The sequence below is a fragment of the Seriola aureovittata genome, chromosome 7 (genome assembly GCF_021018895.1).
Source record: "Seriola aureovittata isolate HTS-2021-v1 ecotype China chromosome 7, ASM2101889v1, whole genome shotgun sequence".
Lineage (NCBI taxonomy): Eukaryota > Metazoa > Chordata > Actinopteri > Carangiformes > Carangidae > Seriola > Seriola aureovittata.
The window spans coordinates 3,044,676-3,065,000 of record NC_079370.1 but is presented as its reverse complement, the minus strand read 5'-3'; the positions used below and the strand labels follow the sequence as shown (position 1 = coordinate 3,065,000).

At 44.4% G+C, this 20,325-nt stretch overlaps 1 protein-coding gene across 8 annotated transcripts in view; it reads right to left on the bottom strand.

The window, feature by feature from the left end:
• Positions 1-1,060: 1,060 nt before the first annotated feature.
• Positions 1,061-20,325, bottom strand: part of cspg5a (chondroitin sulfate proteoglycan 5a) — a 53,363-nt gene continuing 34,098 nt past the window's right edge. The window contains exons 3-6 of one of the 8 annotated variants that reach the window (XM_056380689.1): positions 17,474-17,662; positions 10,461-10,539; positions 6,961-7,017; positions 1,061-2,204 (exon numbers count right to left, since the gene is read on the bottom strand). In XM_056380689.1, coding sequence (XP_056236664.1) covers positions 2,037-2,204; positions 6,961-7,017; positions 10,461-10,539; positions 17,474-17,662 — 493 coding nt within the window. In that variant the 3' untranslated portion in view covers positions 1,061-2,036. Of the gene's footprint in view, positions 2,205-6,960; positions 7,018-10,382; positions 10,540-17,473; positions 17,663-20,325 lie in introns of all 8 variants that reach the window. The other 7 variants (XM_056380690.1, XM_056380687.1, XM_056380688.1 and 4 more) reach the window with 7 other exon arrangements.

Below are 20,325 nucleotides of genomic sequence, written 5' to 3'. Positions count from 1 at the left end.
AGACGTATTTCTGTATTGAAAGTTTGCATGAATTTGTAATTTTGTTTGTCATGGATGTTTTGTTTTCATAAACCCAGGAGTTATGGGAGTTTTCTCACCCCCAGGTTGGGCTGATTAACTTCCAAGGCCCCCCCCCCCACACACACACACACACATTTACCACCGTGCCCCTCCTACTCTCTGTATGTGTACATGTATACATGTGTACAGATTTTCCACAGTAATACCCGGCCACCCAGTTTGCCGTGTGATATATTGAGGAATGTGCAACAAACTGAAATACTGAAACATCTTTAAACTAGACTTTGACACAACGAACCTCTTCAAGACAAGGTCTCAAGATTAGATGATAAACCAGGACCCACTTTTATCATGTCATTTGATGCAGTGCTAAACAGTTGACACACAGCACATGTGGGGTCCCGGGACAGTTACACACTGATTTTTTGCATTTCAGATGATGGGTCAATTTAGACTAATATATATATATATATATATATATATATATATATATATATATATATTGACAAATAAATCTTATCACAAGCTCCACTTGTTTGGTTATACCGGAGCTTACAGCCACATTTCTTGGCCTTCATCCGCAGACTGAATCATCTCAGTTGTCACGGAGATGGTTTAGTTCTTATCATCTGACCCAAGTGCGGAATTCTGGTCATTTGATAAGAGCTAAACCGTCTCCCTGACAACCGAGCGAAATCCATCTGCAGACGAAGGCCATGAGATGTGGCTGAAAGCTCTGGAAAGGCCAACTAAGTGGACCCTGTGTTATTTTGAAGGTCAAGAATGAATTGTACAGCTCAGCATATACGCATCACCTTGTGACAGGCACAACATGATTGTATGTATTGTCAATATAATCTGTGTGTGTGTGTGTGTGTGTGTGTGTGTGTGTGTGTGTGTGTGTGTGTAAGCAGGGAGGCACATGTATGACAGGGATCCAAAAAGCTGCGTTCAAAGCCATGCAGAGAGCATCAGAGTGCAGGGGGGTTAAAAAGGGGAGGGGGATGCTACGCTGAGGAAAACACAGGATCCACAGAGGTCATGTTAAAAAGGTTTATTTCAACAACTGTCTGAATCTTGTTTGTTTGTTCTCGGTTCGAAGTCCCAAAAAAGTACAAAAAAAAAGAAAAAGAAAAAGAAAAAAAAAAACCAAAAAACAAAAAAAACAAGTACATCAAAGGATTAGAAATCACAGCAATGAAAACCAAGACACATTGTGTTTCTTCTTTTTAAATCAATCCAAGCAATTTTTTTTCCCAATATTTATACATACTCACTGGATTAGTCAGACAAACATCAAAACCTCTCAGTAGCTTTATCTTAATGTTTTTTTTTTTTTTTTTTTTTTACAATGACGTTTTACGTACGTTTTAAACTTCTGTATGATTTCTTTCTTTTTACAAAATACACCAATGCAGGCAGGGGAAGGTGTGTGTGTGTGTGTGTGTGTGTGTGTGTGTGTTTACATATAAGTGTGTTTATGTTTTCATCTTTTTACTGTGTGTGTATGTTCACTATGTGTATGTATCTGTGTGTGTGTGTGTGTGTGTGTGTGTGTGTGTGTGTGTGTGCAGGTAAGGGAGATAAGGGAGAGTAGAGTGACAGCAACAAGGGGGGCGGGGCTGCGAAACAGGGGAGTGAGTGGATGTAAGGGGGGGGGGTTTGTTGCAAGGCGGCGGCAGGGGTGAGGCTGGCGGGGTTACTCTCAGCTTGGGCAGTGGCGGCGGCGGTGGTGGTGGTGGTGTAAGTTTTTTTTTGCAGCGGCCCGGGCCGCTTGGTGGCAGTGTTGCCGTGTCAGAGACGGTTGCAGACTGGGTTGATTGGCTGGTACGTTGACAGGCTGGTCGGTTGGTTGGTTGGTTGGTCGGTTGGTTGACCGGTTAGGCGCACTCGGCAGCGGGTTGGAGAGAGAGCAGGGAGGGGGGGTTTTTTAGGGGGGGGTGGAGGGGGACTCCCGTTGCCGGCGCACCTTGACGTTTTCGGTGTGGTTGCTGGGGTTGTGTTGTTTTTTGTTTTCACATCATGTTGTTCTGCAGTGAGTTTACCTCCGAGGAGTTCTCCTCGCCCAGGACCTTGTGGTTCTCGTGTTTGGGGGTCAGAGAGTTGTGGATGTTGAGGGAGTCGTCCTCCTTGGGCGAGGCCTTCACCGGGTCCTCCAGCTTGTTCTGGGAATTAGGATCATCCTACCCGGGGAGGGGTGGAGGTGGAGGTGGAGGGGTGGGGGTAGAAAGTACAGTTAGAACCACAACGACAGGTTTCATATTTCCTGTCCAGTAGCAACTTTGACACTGCAGACTGGTGGAAAACTTTGCTTTCACTTATTTCATAGCCTCTGTGGCAAATTCTGACCAAACCAAAAGAGCTGGATTTCCTCAGAGACGAACATTCATCTTTGCTAAAAAATCAGTAACAAGAGAAAAACCAGCCCAAGAAACTGTGTCCATTTTTGGAGAATTCTGCAGCTCACACGTTACGTCCGGTGCCAATGTTTGGTGCCAGTTTTGGAAGTAGTGTGTCTTTTATGTGGCGAGGTGGAGGCTGAACGTTGGGTCATGGGTATTTAGTGCTTCTGACTTTCCTGTAGTTTGACCTGCATTTAATGTTCACATTTTACCTGTCACCTGGGGCAAGGTATCGAACCTCGACCAAACTGGTTTGATAAATGTCATGTCATTCAAAAACAAATTTCAATACCTAAGGAGTAAATTAATAAATCCTATCAGCGTCAGGGAGCCAATAGAAATGCAGCATGCTTGGACTAAGATCTAATGATGCTGGTGATTGGCTGTTCATTTACACAAACAGAATCAGAATCAGAATACACTGATCGCTGCAACCGGGTGTGACGCCATGATGCGACAATAAAACTCAAGTGAAACAAAAAATTGTGTGTAGTAATTTTCTTTTCTTTTTTTCTGGATTTGATCAAATTGGTGCCTCATTAAGAATCAGTAGTGGAGTCAAGGTATCAGTATCAGTACTGATATCACAAACTTCTGAATGGTACCCAGCCCTACCGTTACCATGGTGATTCTCTAATGTTACCCAAGTGTTAGCGTTGCCTAACCTAAACCAAACCTTAGCCATACAGTATTTGCCATAAATCTGACTTTTCCCATTTAAAGATCTTGCAAAAAGCAAACATTTTTTAAATCTTTGGCACCGAACGTGACGCAGCATCCAGCAGAATCATCCAGCTGGTGATTGTGTTTAAAAAAAAACAAAAACGAACTTTGGCTCAGTACGTTTCTGAAAAACCCCAGAGCTTCGGATTTGTCTTTAATTTCATGCAGTGCAGCAGATTTTCCATTTTCCACCTTCATGCTTTAAAGAACTACACCAGTGTGTTTGCAAGTTTTAGCTCCTCAACTTCAAATCTTTTCTTGAGTACTTGCTTTACGGTCGTAGATATTTGCATCTGTTATTCCAGCTAGTCATTACTTCCCATTCATTTCTGTTTAGTGTTAAAAATCAACAGAATCTTTCAAACATGGAACAAGAAATGAATGGAAACAAATGAATATCCTGGAACAGTAGAGACATACATTCAACTTTCTTAAAACACAGCGGCACTGTTTGGTGATATAAAACACATACTGATTTGAAGTGCAAGAGCTAAAATATGTAGAATAAGTGTGATAAAACACTGGTGCGATCCTTTAGAGTCTGTCCGAATGCAGCAAAATACCCACAAAACATTGTTGCATTTGTTCAGTATCATCCATTTCAGAGCGTCTGGAGGCTCCACTGTTTGATAATCATCATGCTCGGCTGGCATGTTGTGTTTGGTTGAGGAGACAATGAGGTGAACTGCATGAGCGACACCGCCCCTCCCCTTTCAAGCGAACCCATGGCAGCACATGCACATCCACATGCAAGACCCTTCCAAACACACCCCATGTAGTCGCTCATGCAGGATGCCATATCTCCTCCTGCTTCACCTCCATTTTTTATTTTTTTTTATTTTTTTACCATTTATTGTCCCAAAACAAAACAAAAAAGAAAACCGGCCACAAATGAACTGCCCACCCTGGCCAATTATCTGTGGGTACCACCGTCATACATACCCAAACAGTCGCTGGAGGGAAAAAAACAATGTGTTTTTGAGGTTTCACTTTAAGTCATCTGAATTTAATTAAGGTCAGGGGGAAAACATTGATTGCAGAGTCTGTTTTCCAGCCTCTTATCCCCATTAATATTGCATGGCATCATCGACCCTGCTGCGCCGAGGCATCCTGGGGCGTCCGTCTGCGCCTCTTTGTCCACAGCGCACCCACCCACACACACACACACACATACACACACACACACACAAGCGTGAGCGTGGTGAGACACACAGTCATTCAGAACACACAGGTTGACACACACACACACACACACACACACACACACATCAAACTCCAGACCCTGAGGCCTGTGCCATTAACAAACACACCCTAATTGAATGTTTGCGTTTGAATTCAATGGCACTTTTAGAAAAGGAAGAGCAGTGAGAACATTTACCCGCTGGCCGTTGGCCTAGATAGTAACTTCAGGCAGGACGTGTGGATACGTCACTTCCATGGTTACGGGATAGGGGCCCTCTGTCCTCCCGTCAGCGTGAAACTGGAAAATGTGTTTTGTTTGTTTGTTGGATTTCATTGTTGTTGTGCTATGGGTGGAGGGGAGGCGGGCAGTGGGTGGGAGGCACAGAGTCACGAGGACTTTATAGGTGTCATTTTGGGGGGAGCGGGAACAGATATAAACAGGGTTCTTATGATGATGACGATGACGATGATGATGGAGGCACATGGACAGTTCCTAATGTGCTTTTGCTGAATAGTTTTACGCGACATCACAGAAGTTTATGGAATTTATAGCAGATGGGAAAAATCACCTACAACATATTAATCTTTTTAAAATCCCTATTTGTAGATATTTTTTAATATATAACTTCTTTTTTATTATTATTTAATAACAAAGACGGACAAAATTTTAAGTTTAGTCGTACAGTTGCGCTGCGTGCCTGCAGCTTCTGTTCTCCAGTGTCAGTTCGGTTTTGATCAGTCAGCCTGAGAGGCGATTCAGTCGATGGAAATGAAATCCTCTTGGACGTTACAGCCAGCTCTGCCTGACCAATTCATTTTCTGTGTTGAATTTATTTAGTATTGATGAGAAAAAAAGAAAAAAAAGAAAACACACAATTCCATTTCACCGTTTGCTGCAGAGGAAAGCGCGCGGCTGGACTCCGCAGAATTACTGAGGAGGGAAGATTGAGGACAAGCAGGTTCAATCTGCTGCAGTGAATGAAACACAAAGCGTTCTATTACTGCAGGGAAACATAAGAGCTTTTTGTGTTATTGTGCAGAAATGATTGGACGGTGTGTGTGTGTGTGTGTGTGTGTGTGTATGAGGGTGTGTGTGTCTTGGCTGTATGTAAAATGTCTGTGTAAATGTGTTTTATTTTTCGTGTGTTTGTATGTGGTTCAATTTCTCTGTAAATTCAGCGTTTTCAAAAGGGGTTAACTTCTTCCATTACAAGCCCTCAGTGTGTGTGTGTGTGTGTGTGTGTGTGTGTGTGTGTGTGTGTGTGTGTGTGTGTGTGACTGCTGTCTGGTCTGGTGTTACAAGGTCCTCGCAAGGTCAATAAATTTCTGCAGCAGGACCAATGCAGTTTTCATGTCTGTTTGTGATTGGTTTTTGGATTTTTGCCTCGGGCTCTGCAGCTTCACCGGGTGTTAAAAGGCAATTTCAGACAATTTTCATGATTTTTGTCTCTGCAGGGGGGTGGGGGGGTGTTTACATGACAGGTCGCAGTGCAAACACTAAACTTACCAACTTCCTACTTGTAAAACAATATCTTATGTGTCTTTATTTTGTTTTAGTTGAGATTCTGCCGTCAGTTCCTGACCTTTGAAATCCCACAGCTCTGTTGTTGCTAATAGCATTACCTCTATTTCACAAGACTCAAGTGTCACCATGAGGCAAATACTAAATACACCTGTGATCCAGATATAAACAAAAGTGCCATCATATGGAAGACGTTTCATACTTCAAATTTAAATTTCAGTTTAAAGCTACTTAACGTGACATATTTTCACAGCCTCTTAAAGGCTGACCTCAGTTTTAACTGCTGACTGAGTGTAAACATCACGGGAATCACAGCAGAGGGAATAACTTACGCTACGTGGTGTTTTGATGCTGCATCTTTTCTGATGTGCTTTCATATTGTTTTGTACTAGTTTTGTATGTCTTATCTGCACAGACAGACATGTAAAAGCCCCCCACTCCCACCCCAGGAGCAAGACGCCCCGGCCTGAAAGAGAAGCAAAACAACTTTGAACAACACTTTTGCTTTTCCCATCTCTTGTGGTCACTTTACGCGTCTCGCTCATCTTTGTGGTTCTTGTGTTTCTTCCTGTGACTTTCTTCAGGTGAAGCCCAGAGGCACCGTGACCCCTCGTGTAAGAAGCGACCTTTTTGATTAAAATCTTCACACATCAACACATTAACTTCATACTAATAGTAATGAATAATTCATGTGTTGTCCCCGATAAATGGAGGAATAAAGTCAAGTGTGTTAATGCAGGAAGCATCAGCTGATATTTACATCCTCATGAATATTGACGGAGCTCATAGTTTATTCTCTTTTTTAATAACATATCAGTAGATTTGTTTTTCAATAGACACTCGCTGCGCGTTGGAAAATCTGATTTCACAAGTTGAATGAGGAAACGAGTGCAGAATCTGTCCTCAGTGGTGTCTCCCTGTCATCATGACTGTAGGACATAGTTTTTGTTTGTATTTATTTGGCGGGTGGGGGCACAGACTTGGATTGGTCCACTGAAACCTTGAGAGAGGGTGACTGACAGGGCCACAGTAACAATGAGAGAGCTGTTTGGGAGGGTGAGAGAGGTGGGGCGGGACTACTGCATCTGACATTTGGGATTTTGGTCTTACCTCACAGTCGGACTCCTCTTTGGTCTTACACTCCCAGGTGTATCTGCTCATGGTTTTCTGAGGGGAGGGGGATGGGGCAAAGGGTTATACTCCTCAAAAAAGCACTCAAGGCATCCTCAGAGAAAGACAAGATCGAGACGGACAGGGAAAGACAGAGGATGAGGAGAGATTGATCCGAGTGGACGGAGAGAAAGAGGATGAGTGTGAGAGGAGACGATACAGAGAGATTAAGTAGCAAGAAAGATGGAGAGCGAGAAAGGAGAGGCAGACAGGAAGAGATAGAGTCATAGAGAGACTTCCTTTCAGACGACAGCTGATATTCCCAGCTGGCTACAGTATCGCTGAGGTAACACCGGCTCTCTGGTGCTGCCTGCCTGTTATTCTGCATTACCAGTAAATACAGCTTTGGATATTTCTGGTGAGGCTCTGGACCGTAGCGCCACAGACGCTGGGCTGTTAGTTTGGAAGGGAGTTGAGGTTATTTGCTTTATTAGTGAGTGTATTTCAGGTGTATTTGGGGAAAGCTGGTGAGCTGGTTTGGTTTTCGGTTTTGGGAAGCCCATACGTCTGGATGGGTTTTGTATGTGGTTGGAAAATGTGTTAGAAATATAAACCTGGGTTGAATAGTAGTTGGAAATGTTTCTGTGATGTTTGCTTCAGGCTGAGTGGATGTAGGGGGGGGGGGGGGGGGGGGGGGGTGAGTCACATCTGGACCATAGGAGAAAAACACTTTCTTCAAACTGCCTTAACTCATTTACAGGGTTGGATTTCAACACCATTTTCCTGAATCTGAATCTGGCATCTAATCCGTTTATCAAATCTAAATCCTTTTTAAAGACCTTGTTGAATCTATCCACAGCATCACACGGCACCTTTAGGCGCATTAAAAACATTTACAAATACTATTCACTCCAGAGGATGAGCAGGGATTTTAGGGGTCGTGATATGTGTGTGGTATTGAGTTAGGAAGTTAAGATTTTTCAGATGTTGTTAGGAGGTGATGACGTATGTTTTTTTTTTTTTACTACTGTTTTGTGATTTCTTGTCTGTCAGGGTGGTGGAAATGATATTAGGTTGTAGTTACAATAGGTAGATGAGAAGCTTCTCCTCTAAAGGAACGAGATGTCTAAAACTGTTTGGTTAGCATGGAGACAAAAAAGAGAGTTACAGACAAAGAACTAGTTGCTGTAAAAAAAAAAAAAAAAAACTACTGATGGAGTTGTTAGAGGGTGGTACCACATCTGCAAGAGACTGAAATATCAAACACAAATGAAAACAAAACAAACTCTTCCTCAGTTGTAGCACTAGCACTACCCATGCTGCTACAACCACAGCGCTGCCGCTACTAGCTACCCATGCTTCAGTTAGTGAGGCACCTGTGGGCTCTCTGCTGCCCCCTGCAGGCAGCAGCGAGGCGTTGCATCTCAGATGTTTATCCTGATCGCCCCCACCGTTTCTCAAAAGTCTCCCCCACACACCTTTAGCTTACCTGGTTGCGACATCGATCTTGCCCCACCTCCCCCGTCCCGAGAAAACCACCATTTTTGACCAGTCGTAACAGCCCCTCCCACTTCCCACCCCCCCAACCCATTTTCAGGATAAACAAGTAAAAGCAGAACATGTTGTTAAAAGTACAGGTTTGGTAAACAGACAGCAAAGCAGAGCTGCAGTGGCGCACACGGCCACCGGATGGTGCATGTTACCGAAAGAGCAGACATGCCATGACATACCGATGCAAGAGGTGATCAGAGAGAGCAGGTTAGAAAGAGACGGGGTGGGGAGGGGCTCGCAGCAAAGGACTGTGGGAGTTTTCTCTCGAAGAGGTCAGGTTAAAGGTTGCTACCAGCACCGTGAGGACAGTCGGCTTCAGGGGGAATTTAGCCTCTAACCCCCGGCTGTGTTAGTGCCCTGATTCACCCACTGAGCTGATTTATGCTGCATCTGCTCTTTGTCAGCAACTAAGTGTCAATGTAAATTATTGTGATGTTGTTTAACGTCCTTTAAATCACGACTTTAAATGAAGACTTCATTTTTTCACTTTTAAGTGGTTAAAAACAACAAGGTTTCTACAGCAGCTCCACAGAACCTGAGCTGTGTTTGTGTGTGTGTGTGTGTCTGTGTGTGTGTTTGTGTGTCTGTGTGTGTGTGTGTGTGTGTGTCTGTGTGTGTGTTTGTGTGTCTGTGTGTGTGTGTGTGTGTGCCATCACCTTCATAACGGGATCAATAAGCAATAAACCAGGAAACTAAATCAATAAACACGATTAAACTATGAGGCTCCACAGCCGTTGCGTTGCCATGGTAACAGGCTGCAAGGGCCCAGTCGCTCCCAAGGAACTTGTCTCTATGAGCCATCACAGCGTAAGTCTGACCACCTGCCAGGGAACATGGCGGGTATCGTTGAGGGTCATGAGAGTGATTTTTGTTATTTAACGTTTTTATTTTTTCCACCAGTAAATAAATATGAGTTCATTCTTTTTACCTTCCTCACTAAATTATGATCACACACATATATTTTTAAAAGCTCATTAAGAACTTTTCAGCAACATGTAAAACTCATTTTCTCTTATGGCGTCCACCTAACGGTCCGACCATTGTGTCGGCATTATGTTTTTACTATTTTAAATTGCAGTTTCGTTTTTGTCAGAACATTTTTCCGACCCTTCCAGGCAGCCTCTCAATTCCACCCATTTCCATACCATATGAAAATCAATTACCAGACTCCTAATAGATTGTTTGAGTGGTGAAATCAAGTGGTTTCTGACCTTTTTGGCCGGTAAGCCTATAAAATGAAGTGGTGTCTGCTTCCAAGAGCTGGTCACATGTTCAATATGTTGAAGGGCTGTGAGAGTCTGAGATCATCGACTGTTTCATCTAAATAAGTGTTAGAGGTAAAACTACACAGAATTATTAAAAATTATCTTTTTCTTCTTTCCCGTCCCCGTTAAATACCTCACACCCCTCTGATTTATGGAGCTGCAGAAAAAGGTGCTTTTACTTTTTGATAAATGGTTAACTGTGATGTAAAATATTAGTTTGTGATAAACTGTCGAACCCTTTAAATGAAATACAGCAACATCCTCTATAGGTTGATATATATATACTGTATATATATATATATATATATATATACAGTATATATATATAGTTTTTTATGGAACAAACCCACGACGGTCAGCGATGATGTGCATCTACAGTGTGCGAGTGTGTGTGTTCCTCCCGTCCCGCCACTTGAGAAAACTCCCACTGTCCATCCCCGCGCTCCGACCTCGCCCATCCCCCTCCTTTAGCGCTTCACACCTCTGAGTATCGGAGGAATACTCATGCCCATGCATTAGAGGGGGAGTCAGGGAGCCCGGGCAGGGTTTGGGGGGGCGGGGGGATGCAGAAAAAGGGGTGAGAGAGAGAGGCGAGAACCACGTTACCTGACAGATAATGTTATCATAGTAAGCCAATGCACGGGCATGAGGGACGTTAGGAGGGGTGTCGCACAGTTTCCTTACATTTGGGTGGGAGCCCTCAGCGATGGTGGACAGCGAGAAATTATCATTGTGCTGCTCCGATGAAGGCCGGTACTTACTGCTGGGTGTCGGGGGATGGAGGGGGGAGGAGAAGAAGGAGGAGAGGAGGTGGAGGAAAATAGATGTGGTGCGGCGAGGAAGTAAAAGGGAGAAAAGTTTGAGTGAAAGGATGAAAGAGTTGGAGATGAGGTGAGGTGGAAAGGAATAGAGGTTGTAGGGAAGTGAAGGAGGAGGAGGAAAGGAAGGAAAAGGGTGAAGAGAGGAGGAGGAGGAGGGGAGGTTAAAAAAGAGGAGCGAGGAGATGTGGAGGAAGAGGAGGAAGCCAAGAGAAAGGATGAAGGGAATTAGGAGATTTAGAGCGGCGCAGGGGAGTAGGAGGGGAAAAGGAAACGTATTGGACATTTAGGAGATGCACATGATCACCAGGGGAGACAGAGAAGAAGAAGAAGAAGAGAAAAAGGTTGGAAAGTTTGGGAGAGCGTGAGGCAGTTTGAGGATTTGGAGGAGGAGGAAGAATAATGAAGTGTCAGGAAAAGACGGGGTGTGAAATGACATTTGCAGGTGATTATCCGCGAGGTGGGAGAAGCAGGAAAGAAAAGGACGAAGATAAAGAAACGGAAAAACACAAATGGAGAGATGGTGAAACAAGAGGAGGGAACAGGGCAAGAAAAGGGACGAATTTAAGGAAAAGATTATATTGTTGAGGAACAGAGAGGGAAGAAGGGATCGTCAGAGGGAAAAAAAGGAAGGGGGGAGAAAAAAGCAAGAAAGCAGCATTAGTTTGACAGCAGGTCTACGTCTTCTGTTTGTGACTTGACAAACAGAATAAAAAACAGACACACAAACATTTTATCTGTGATGCAACAAACTAAGAACAAAATATTTCATTTTTAAGCATCAGGTTTAGGCTTCCTGCTTCCTGCTTCCTGCTTCCTACCAGCTCAAGCTCTCATTCTGTGAACTGTTTAATCTTCAGGAGAAGAAACGACGCTGTGTTTGTGAGTTTCTGCTCAACGCCGTGACGCACTGAGGATGAGTTCGGCTTTTGTGCTTCTGTCGTTCTCAATCTAATCTGATCAATGGGACGGTCTCCTGAAAACTTGGCGTACTTCTTCAAAACAGACGCAGATAAACACACACACAGTTTCTTTTCATCTCGTCGGGGGAGGCGGCAAACTTCGGGAGTTCCCTTCTGACAGAGTTAGAGTGAACTCTTTGAATTTTCCTCCTCTTTCTTCTTCGTCTCCGACTCCTCAAAGGGACGAGATGTTTCTCTCAAGGATCCAATGAGACGATAACATTGACAAGAGTGTCACAGATTTGTCTCCCGTTCTCTCACAAGTCTTCCCTCTCATATATGAAACGCCTGTCATTTGCCCCCCCCCCCAAATGAACCTTCGCGTCAAACATGTCGCTGCGTTTCCGTGCCTCGCCGTCCAATCCCTCGTCATATCTACAGTTAAAGAGGCTGTGATCTATTTCCTGCCCGTCTCTGATCCATGTGCAGACTTCCTTATGTTCCACAAACACGGTGACAGGACAATCAAAGACGAGACAGCGGCGACACAGAGACAGAGACAGACAGCGACATCTGCTACGACTCTAGCACCAGGAACCAGCTTTGGACCTGTCACTACCAAGAGACTAGAGCATAAAGTGTTAATCTGTGAGCTTTAGAGGGGCTGAAAGGTGTTTCTTGTTACCTGCGGGGCAGAGCCAGACCAGCTGTTTTCAATCTTTGTGCTAAGCTAAGTTAGCCGACTCCTGGCGGCTTCGTATTTACGGTGCAGGTATGAGGTGGTACCTCCAAATTAAACAACGCAATACATTGTTTGTCCCATACAAGAGTTATTTCTGATACGATGCCCACGTATCTGCAGGACATGTTTTAGGTTAAAATTACTACTTGGCTCGGGTTAGGAGACCTTAGTTGCCATGGTTACAATAATAAAAGAAAACGCTTGTATGTGTTGCTACAGAGGGAGCGGACAGGAAACATATTTTGTTGTTTTTTTTTAGGATTCGAGGTGGAAATCATGAATCATCAATGATTTTAATGATTTCGTTCAGTTCAATTCCAACATTCATTGTCACTGTGTTCAATTTTGTCTTATGCAAAGCAGTCCACGATTTATTGTATTTATTTGAATTTGTAAATGTTTTTATTCCCCTTTATCTTTTCTATATATTTTCATCTTTTATCTATTTTTTTCAGATTTTAAATCTTTTGTTATCATCATTTTCATCTCTTGCTTCACTCTTTGCAGTTGTACTTTACACTTGTGAATCGCATGTCTGTCTATACAAATCAAGTTTGACTGGATGATTGATCACTGTTCAAATGCACTGATACACATCAGGTCCAGGTCAAACCAGCCTTCACAAACACTGTGCAGCAGGTGAGCAGTTCATCAGCCTGTTATCATCACATTATGATTCACTGTGTCTTAATCACCAGAAATGATCGGACACAGTCTATCGCGGCGGAGCTGAAAACGACGCCAGCCGTGAAACGGATTCTGAAACGTCTCACAACGAGGATGCATCCATCTTCTCTTCCCTCTCTCTCCCTCCTTCAGTCTCTCTCTCTCTCTGTTTTCTCTCTCCATCTTTGACCGGGATGTTGGGTCTGATCTCGACTGCGGCAGAGAAACACTGCGACTGCAATTACACAGCAGATGGGGGAGTGTGGGAGTCTCATGTATTCATGAGCCTTGTCAGCAGTGCACGCACACACACACACACACACACACACACACACACACAGACACACACACACACACCTCTGAATGTGTCATGCTGAGCTTTATTCTCTGAAGCCACCCTCTCTCATTCCTCTTTCTCTCTCTTTCACTTTCTCTCCTTCAACAGTTTCTCCTTCACTCCCCCCTTCTCCCCCATTTCATCCTGCCCTCCTTTTTACTCCTCTTATCTGTCACCCCCCTCCTCTTCTCACTTTTTTTTTATTTTTGCCGACCACTTGATGAGGTTGTGTGTCTCTTTCATGCTGTACTGTGCCACTACACACATACATACACACACACACACACACACACACACACACACACACACACACACACACGCCCCTCAGGTTGCACAGCTGTATGTAGGTCAACCCCGCCTCCCCCTGTTTCTCCCTCCCTCCCCCCTCTCCTGTTCAGACTGCCCTACTTTCAGCTGGATCCAGAGTACCAATGACATCATCCTTTTTCTCCCCTTTTTTTTTAAATTTCTGCTTGCTAGCATTACAGCTGCTACTGACTCCACCACTTTCCCTCCTCACCATCATCTTCATCCTCCATACTCTCCTCCACCACCACAAGCCTTGATAACCTTCCTCCTGTCGAGGTAAAAATAAACAGAGCCTGCAGCGAGGGACTCTGCTGTTGCAGATTCGGTCCTTTGGTTCACATTTGCATCCGCGGCGCTCGATCGCCGGGCTGCTGCCGCTGCTCCTCCACAACGGCTCTGTTGCTAGGGAGATTGCTGCTAAAACACCGGCACTGGCAAAGCAATACCGAACCCCCTCACCCCCACCACCCTTTTTTATATTCAATCCAGCCCTTCAATCTGCCTGTCACTCTCGTTCTCTCCTTCAGTTTATATTCAGTCCGCCTCCCTGTAACAGCGCGCTGCGAAAGGAGGGTTCCTCTGGGTTCTTTAATGGTTCTGTGGTTCGGGTTTCGACGTAGCACGTTTTGATTCGAAGACGCATTTGATAATAATAGAGTATCTTATCCATCAATAGTTTTCAATCTTATTGACGATCATTTGAGGCCTGAAAGAATAATCTTAACTCAACACACTGACATAGCCAACGTCTAAGACTCGCTAACATCTGGCTTTCACAGGTAGACGTGGGTATTTATCATTTAGCATTTATCCTTCACAAACACTGTAAACAGGCAACAGTGCTGTTACACCACAAACACAAATGCGCTCAGGGAGGAAAGAGTGAGCTGCAGCCCCGAGATTAAGTTTCAAAAACACTGCGGCTCCGACGCTTTCAGGAGCGCCGGCTCTGGGATGAGACGTGACGGATCCGTTTTACCGGTCTGCAGGGCGGCCAGCAGCTCACTGTGTCTCCGGTGACATACATTTCTGTTCATCACCACGATGCGAAGCGACCTTCACATCATTTTATAAGTTGTCAGTAAAAAAACATTATGATGAGAGGAAGTCTTTTTCTCATTTTTTCTCATCTCTCATCGAACACCTTTAAATCTTTTGTACTTTTTCTCCGCTGCACCATTAATGTTCGTCATAGAACCATTCAGGCTTTAGAGAACCGTTGCGAAAGGTTTTTATAGCACTATATGTTATAATAAAAGCAGCGGAGCTTGATGCTGTGATAAATATCCTCAATGTTAAATCTCCCGATGCTGTAAAACCCTGAAGAATCTTTTCCTGCTTCTTCACTGAACCTTTTTTCTTTCCCTCAGTGAACACCGGTCTTCCCGCCGTCTCCTTCATCTGTCTTGTCATCTGGGTTTCCACCGGCTGCTCAACATCAGCTCTCCGTGCCCCCCCCCCCCTTCTTCTTCATCTCCTCCTGCATTCCTTCATGGTCTTCCTCACTACGGACAAAAACATCCAACCCCCCCACCTCCATCAGACTGTCCTTGAAACTCTTCTCTTTTATTTTCCCACCTCCACTCTTTGCCGTTACGTTTGACTGACAGCTCTACGACAGCGGACTGGATAAAATCCAAAGAAGAATCTTTAAAGACTCAATCAAATCTCAATTCAATCTATTTACATTTTTGATTTAGGTTCACATCGTACAAGCTGAACAAGGAGCTGTGTCGTTTCTGGAAAAAAATCTCTGTTTATATAAGAAGAAAAATCTTAAAAATGTTTCCTGTCGTGCAGCAGACAGAATATTTTTCATGCGGATTGGATAACAGTCTTAGAAGATACTGGAAATACATCGAGGACATTGGAAAGTTGTTAAATCAGCTCCTGGGTTTCTAAAAAAAAAAAATCACCGGGTTTTTAATTTCTTTTTTATGAAAATTTGATGCTTAGCGCCGTAACGAGAATGTGATGGTGATATATGTGATTCTGATTCTGACATGATTCGAAGTGCAGCATCACCTTCACAACCTGATGCTTCTGCTTGTGTTTGTGTAATGACTTTGGTTCATTGACCAGAAGAAAACAGTCACTACAGCAACAAAACATCTACGTTTTAGATCAATGAAACAAGATTTTAAAAAAGAAAAGAATAAAAATATTAAAATAAAATGATTTCAGAGGCTTTTTGAGCCTTTTTATTCATGTGAGGGGAAAAACTGCTGCAGACAAACTCAAAATCTCTGTTCCTGTTGTGGTTGTAAAGTCTGTCTGTGCTGCAGCTGATCAGTAACGGTTTCGATCCCTGTCGTCGTGTCCTTGAGCAAGGCAGCGAGCGTGTTTCGCTTCCGTCATTCTTTCAAGAAGCGTTAGACAACTTTGAGAAGTTGCTGGTGGAAAGCGGTTCCTGTGTTCAGGGCGCTAAAGCCTCGTCTCGGCTCCTGTGAAGGACACATGCTGTTGTTTACTCCTCACGCCTTTCTTCTTCTTTTCATGTTTCCGCTGAATCTCAAGCGTCCTCTTTTTTTTTTTATAACACGGCTCTTACTCTGCTGTCAGCTCCTGACATTTTACGAAAGGCATTCAGGCTGCTTCCTGTCAGTGGTTTCAGCTCTGCCGCGGTCACCGCCTGTTTGTTTTCTGCCCGTCTCCCATTTCCTCACCTCTAAGCAGCTACTACTCAGCAACAGAGTATTTAATAGGAAAAACAACAGCTTCTGTCATTTGCTCAAACAGGTTAAAATGAGCTCTCAGCACAGTCAGTAATAATGTGGTTTTTTTTTTTTGATATTCCTTTCTTTTCTAAATTTTTTTTAATTTTTTTATTCTCCATTTAAAACAAAAGCTTGACTCAAGGGCTGAGATTCAACGATTGCAGCGAGGGAGCTGCTCTGCTCCGTACGAAACCCCCTGACCCAGAATCAGCAGGTGTTTTAGCAGCAGGTTCTCCACAAACATCCGGCCCCACCGACCAGCCCCGTCAGCAACCCGCCACCCGGGGCCACCCGGGGCCCAACTGAAGATCTGCGGCGCCGCGGTATCGTTACATGTAGGCGGGGTTCGTGTTTCTTTAACCATGGAGACTGTACTGTCTTTTTTGGAAGAGAAGCATGGATTCCTGTTGATCATTTGGATCAGTTGAATTTAACGCTTGTATGTGTCATGTTCTTTTTCTATTTACACTTCTAAACTTCAGGACTCTTTTCTGTCTCTCAGAGTTTTTTCTCGAGACCACCGACGTATCGACTGAATTTCAACGAGGGCTTAAAGCTGTTGATTCTGTCTGCTTCAGATTTTTATTTCTACCAAACTTCCTTCCCCCTCTCTCTCTCTCTCTCTCTTTATCGATCCGTCTGTCTCTGTCGTTCTCTAAACTTCACACTGAACACAGTTTGGCCCCCGAGGCAGCGCCGGGGCCGCAGAGCCCGAGCTTTCTGCTTCCGTCTTTAAAATTGATGGGGGGTAATGTTCCACAGCCGAGACTCAGAATCTGATAATAATCCTGCTGTGCCACAATGCCTTTGAGCAAGGTGCTAAAGACTTTTTGGTTTAGTTTGATTGATCTAAGACTTAAATTAAGACAAATGAGTCTATTGATTCAAAGACGAGTGTGGAGGACGCTGAAAAAGGAAATCTTGACAGATGTAGTTTCACTTCACCAGCAACTTGCTACTGAAGAAAAGGTCTTACATCTTCCTTTTTTCCTTGTTAGCATCACTGAAAATAAATCTAAGGAGTGAGGTATAGCCCGAGAATGTCACTTTCTAATAATGACTAATAACAACTGTAAATATTTCTTTCTGAATTTGAGATGAATCTTGCCTCTAAACTGGGGCAGGAAAAGAAAAAGACGCGCGGATCAACTCCGTCCGGTTTTTGAATGATGCTGTCACTCGCTCAGAGCCTTCTCTGACTCTCACCTGCGCTTGCGCAGCTTCTTGTTCTCCGTCTTGAGCACATGGAGCTTCTTGGCGAAGCAGACGACGATCATGAAGAGCAGCAGGACCACCAGAGCCGAGGCGCCCACGGCCAGACACATCACCTGGAACTCGGTCACCACCGACTCGCAGCGAGCACCTTTGTGCCAGATGTAATCCTGGACGTTACACCTGAGAGAAGAGGAGGAGGAAGAGGATGTAGAGGAAACGGGGGGGGGGGGGGAGTCATGAGGAAGGAAAGGAAGAGAGAAGGAGGGAGGAAGAATGAAAAGGTAAGAGGTGTGGGCAGACAGGAAGGAAGGGAAGGAAACAGAGAGAGAAACAAGGGAATTGGTTAGTGATGTTAAAGCACATCTTAATGAACCTTTATTCATCAGTGTGTGAGCAGCACTGAACATGACAACACGCTTTGAACGCCTCCCTTTTCTAATTCGGTCTGATCATGGATGTTCAGGATTCCTCTCTGTTCCCGATTATCTTCAACTGTGGAATCTGAAGCTCTTCATACGTGGCTCTGGAAAAAAAGCTTCAAATGTTTCACAACATGTTGCGTGTTACATAATTCTTTAGTGTTATTGTGAAGTAATCGACGCCAGGCGCTTCGCTCAGAAAGGATAATGTCATCACTTTGTGTCTGAAAATAGAAAGTGAAAAAAACAAAAAAAAGAGCCTGGGGCAATTTTCAGGCTGTAAACACACTCACTGTCATTCACACACACACACACACACACACACACACACACACACACACACACACACACACACACACACACACAGTCATAAAAGACATTTGCTCTTATAAGATCTAACACATTGCATATGGGCATCCATGTGTGGATGTACATTATGGGCACATATGTGGACACACACACACAAACAACACACACACACACAGCCGCCATCTGAGTCCCAGACTCCCTGCGTAGCCGTTTGGCAGAGTGCGGCGTCCGCCCGGGGACATAAACGACAGGCAGATGGCTTTGTCTACAGACTGTTTGGCAGTGTAAAATATCAAATCTATTTCACCACTTCACGAAACCATAACGCTGCTGAGCGACTGTTTGTTTCCATTAAAAATACAGTAAAGATTTACAGTATCCGTCTGGATTTATGGATGAAATGAGTTTTGCTGATTTAGATAAGCTGTGTGTGAATGAAAGGCAAAGCTTTACATTTTGGGAGATACATTTATTTCCTTTCTGGCTGAGTCAGATGAGAAGATTGACACCAGGAGCTGGAGCCAGCAGGCGTCTACTGTAGCTTAGCTTATAGCACAATAAGAGGGGGATGCACTTTTCAAACACACCGCTATCAACACCTTAAGCTCAAACACAGGAGTAGTGAGTTTTGTCTTCACTGGGAGGTCGCAGGCAAGCAGCAGAGATGCTGTGTAGACAGATGAACTGTTCAGTTACAGCATGTAACTCACTCTAAAACGACTAAATGTTTGTGTGCTACTATAATTAAACAAACAAGATACATGTAAATTCAGCTTTGGAGGTTTTGGTAGGTGTTTTTAAACTTTGGACGGAGCCAGGGTGTTTCCCCGTTTTCATCAAGCTGCAACTTCTGAAGTTCTAAAAACTGCAGTTCCTCCAATGACCACTTGAGTCTAAAGGTGAGTCAGTCCCCACAGACTCCCATGTTAAAATGTCCAACTTTACAGCAGAAATAAACACGATTACAGACTGAATTTTTATACAACTTCCCTGTTATGCATAATAGAGGGCGTGGCCACTTTGAGTGACAGGTGGGTGAGCGTATACGCGGCACAAACCAGACATGCTCCGAAGTCTCGGCTCCACAGACACATCGCCTCTTCGCCCTTTTATCGCTTAGCCGGGAGTCAGTCGCTGCCGCGCTTCAGAAACCAACAACCGCGCTTCACGAATCTATAGGTGATGTCACAGGAGGCGACGTCCAACGCTATATACAGTCTGTGTCTTATGCTAAGCTAAGCTAATCATCTCCTTCCTCTCATCCAAATCTAAACAAGGAAGCAAATAACTGTTTCCAAAAATGTCAAACTATGCCTTTAAGTACAGATTTGGTGATTAGGTAATTGCATGAATCAGCAGGTGTACAGGTGTTCCTAATAAAATGCACACACACACACACACAGATGAAGGAGTATTAAATGAATGGAGGTGTGGGGATGTACGCCCGCTCCTGCTACGCTCTCTCCATGCTAAGCAGGTTCCTTTCACCCGTCGACTTCCTGTATCCTTCCTGAATCCTTGACGCTTTTATTTTGCCAGCTGAAGGGAAACGCTGGCAACAAGCCAGGAGGCATTTTGAGATTATGTGAGAACGTGAGAAAAAGAGAGAGAGAGAGCGTTGAAGCCTAATATCACATTTTCAAGGAGACTTCGATGCACTCAACCTCGGAGCGTTTCTGCTCGTTTCGTACAAAGAAGAGGTTTATGTAAGTCAGGGTCGGGTGGAGGGGCGAGGGTGGGGGAGGGATGCAAATAGAGAGAGGGAGATGAATAAAAGGAAGGAGGGCGAGCGAGTGAGGATGTGCTGGTCGTCATGGCGACCCAGCTGAGCGGCAAACGCAGCAGATGCGGCGCTGACATGTCATTCCATCACACGCACGCACGCACGCACGCACGCACGCACCCTCGAGCAGCCGTGCACGGGGGACACAGTCGCTGTTTTAGCGGCCATTTCTTTTCTTTTTTTTTCTTCCTCTCTTGTTTCTTCGCTCCTGCTGCTGTGTCTTCTTGAAAATCTCTTTTTCTTGTTCACCGGCTCTTTACCTCCCCATCTTTCCTCTCCCTCCCTCCCTCCCTCCCTCCCTCCCTCGTCCCTCCTTCCTCCTCCTCTTCCCT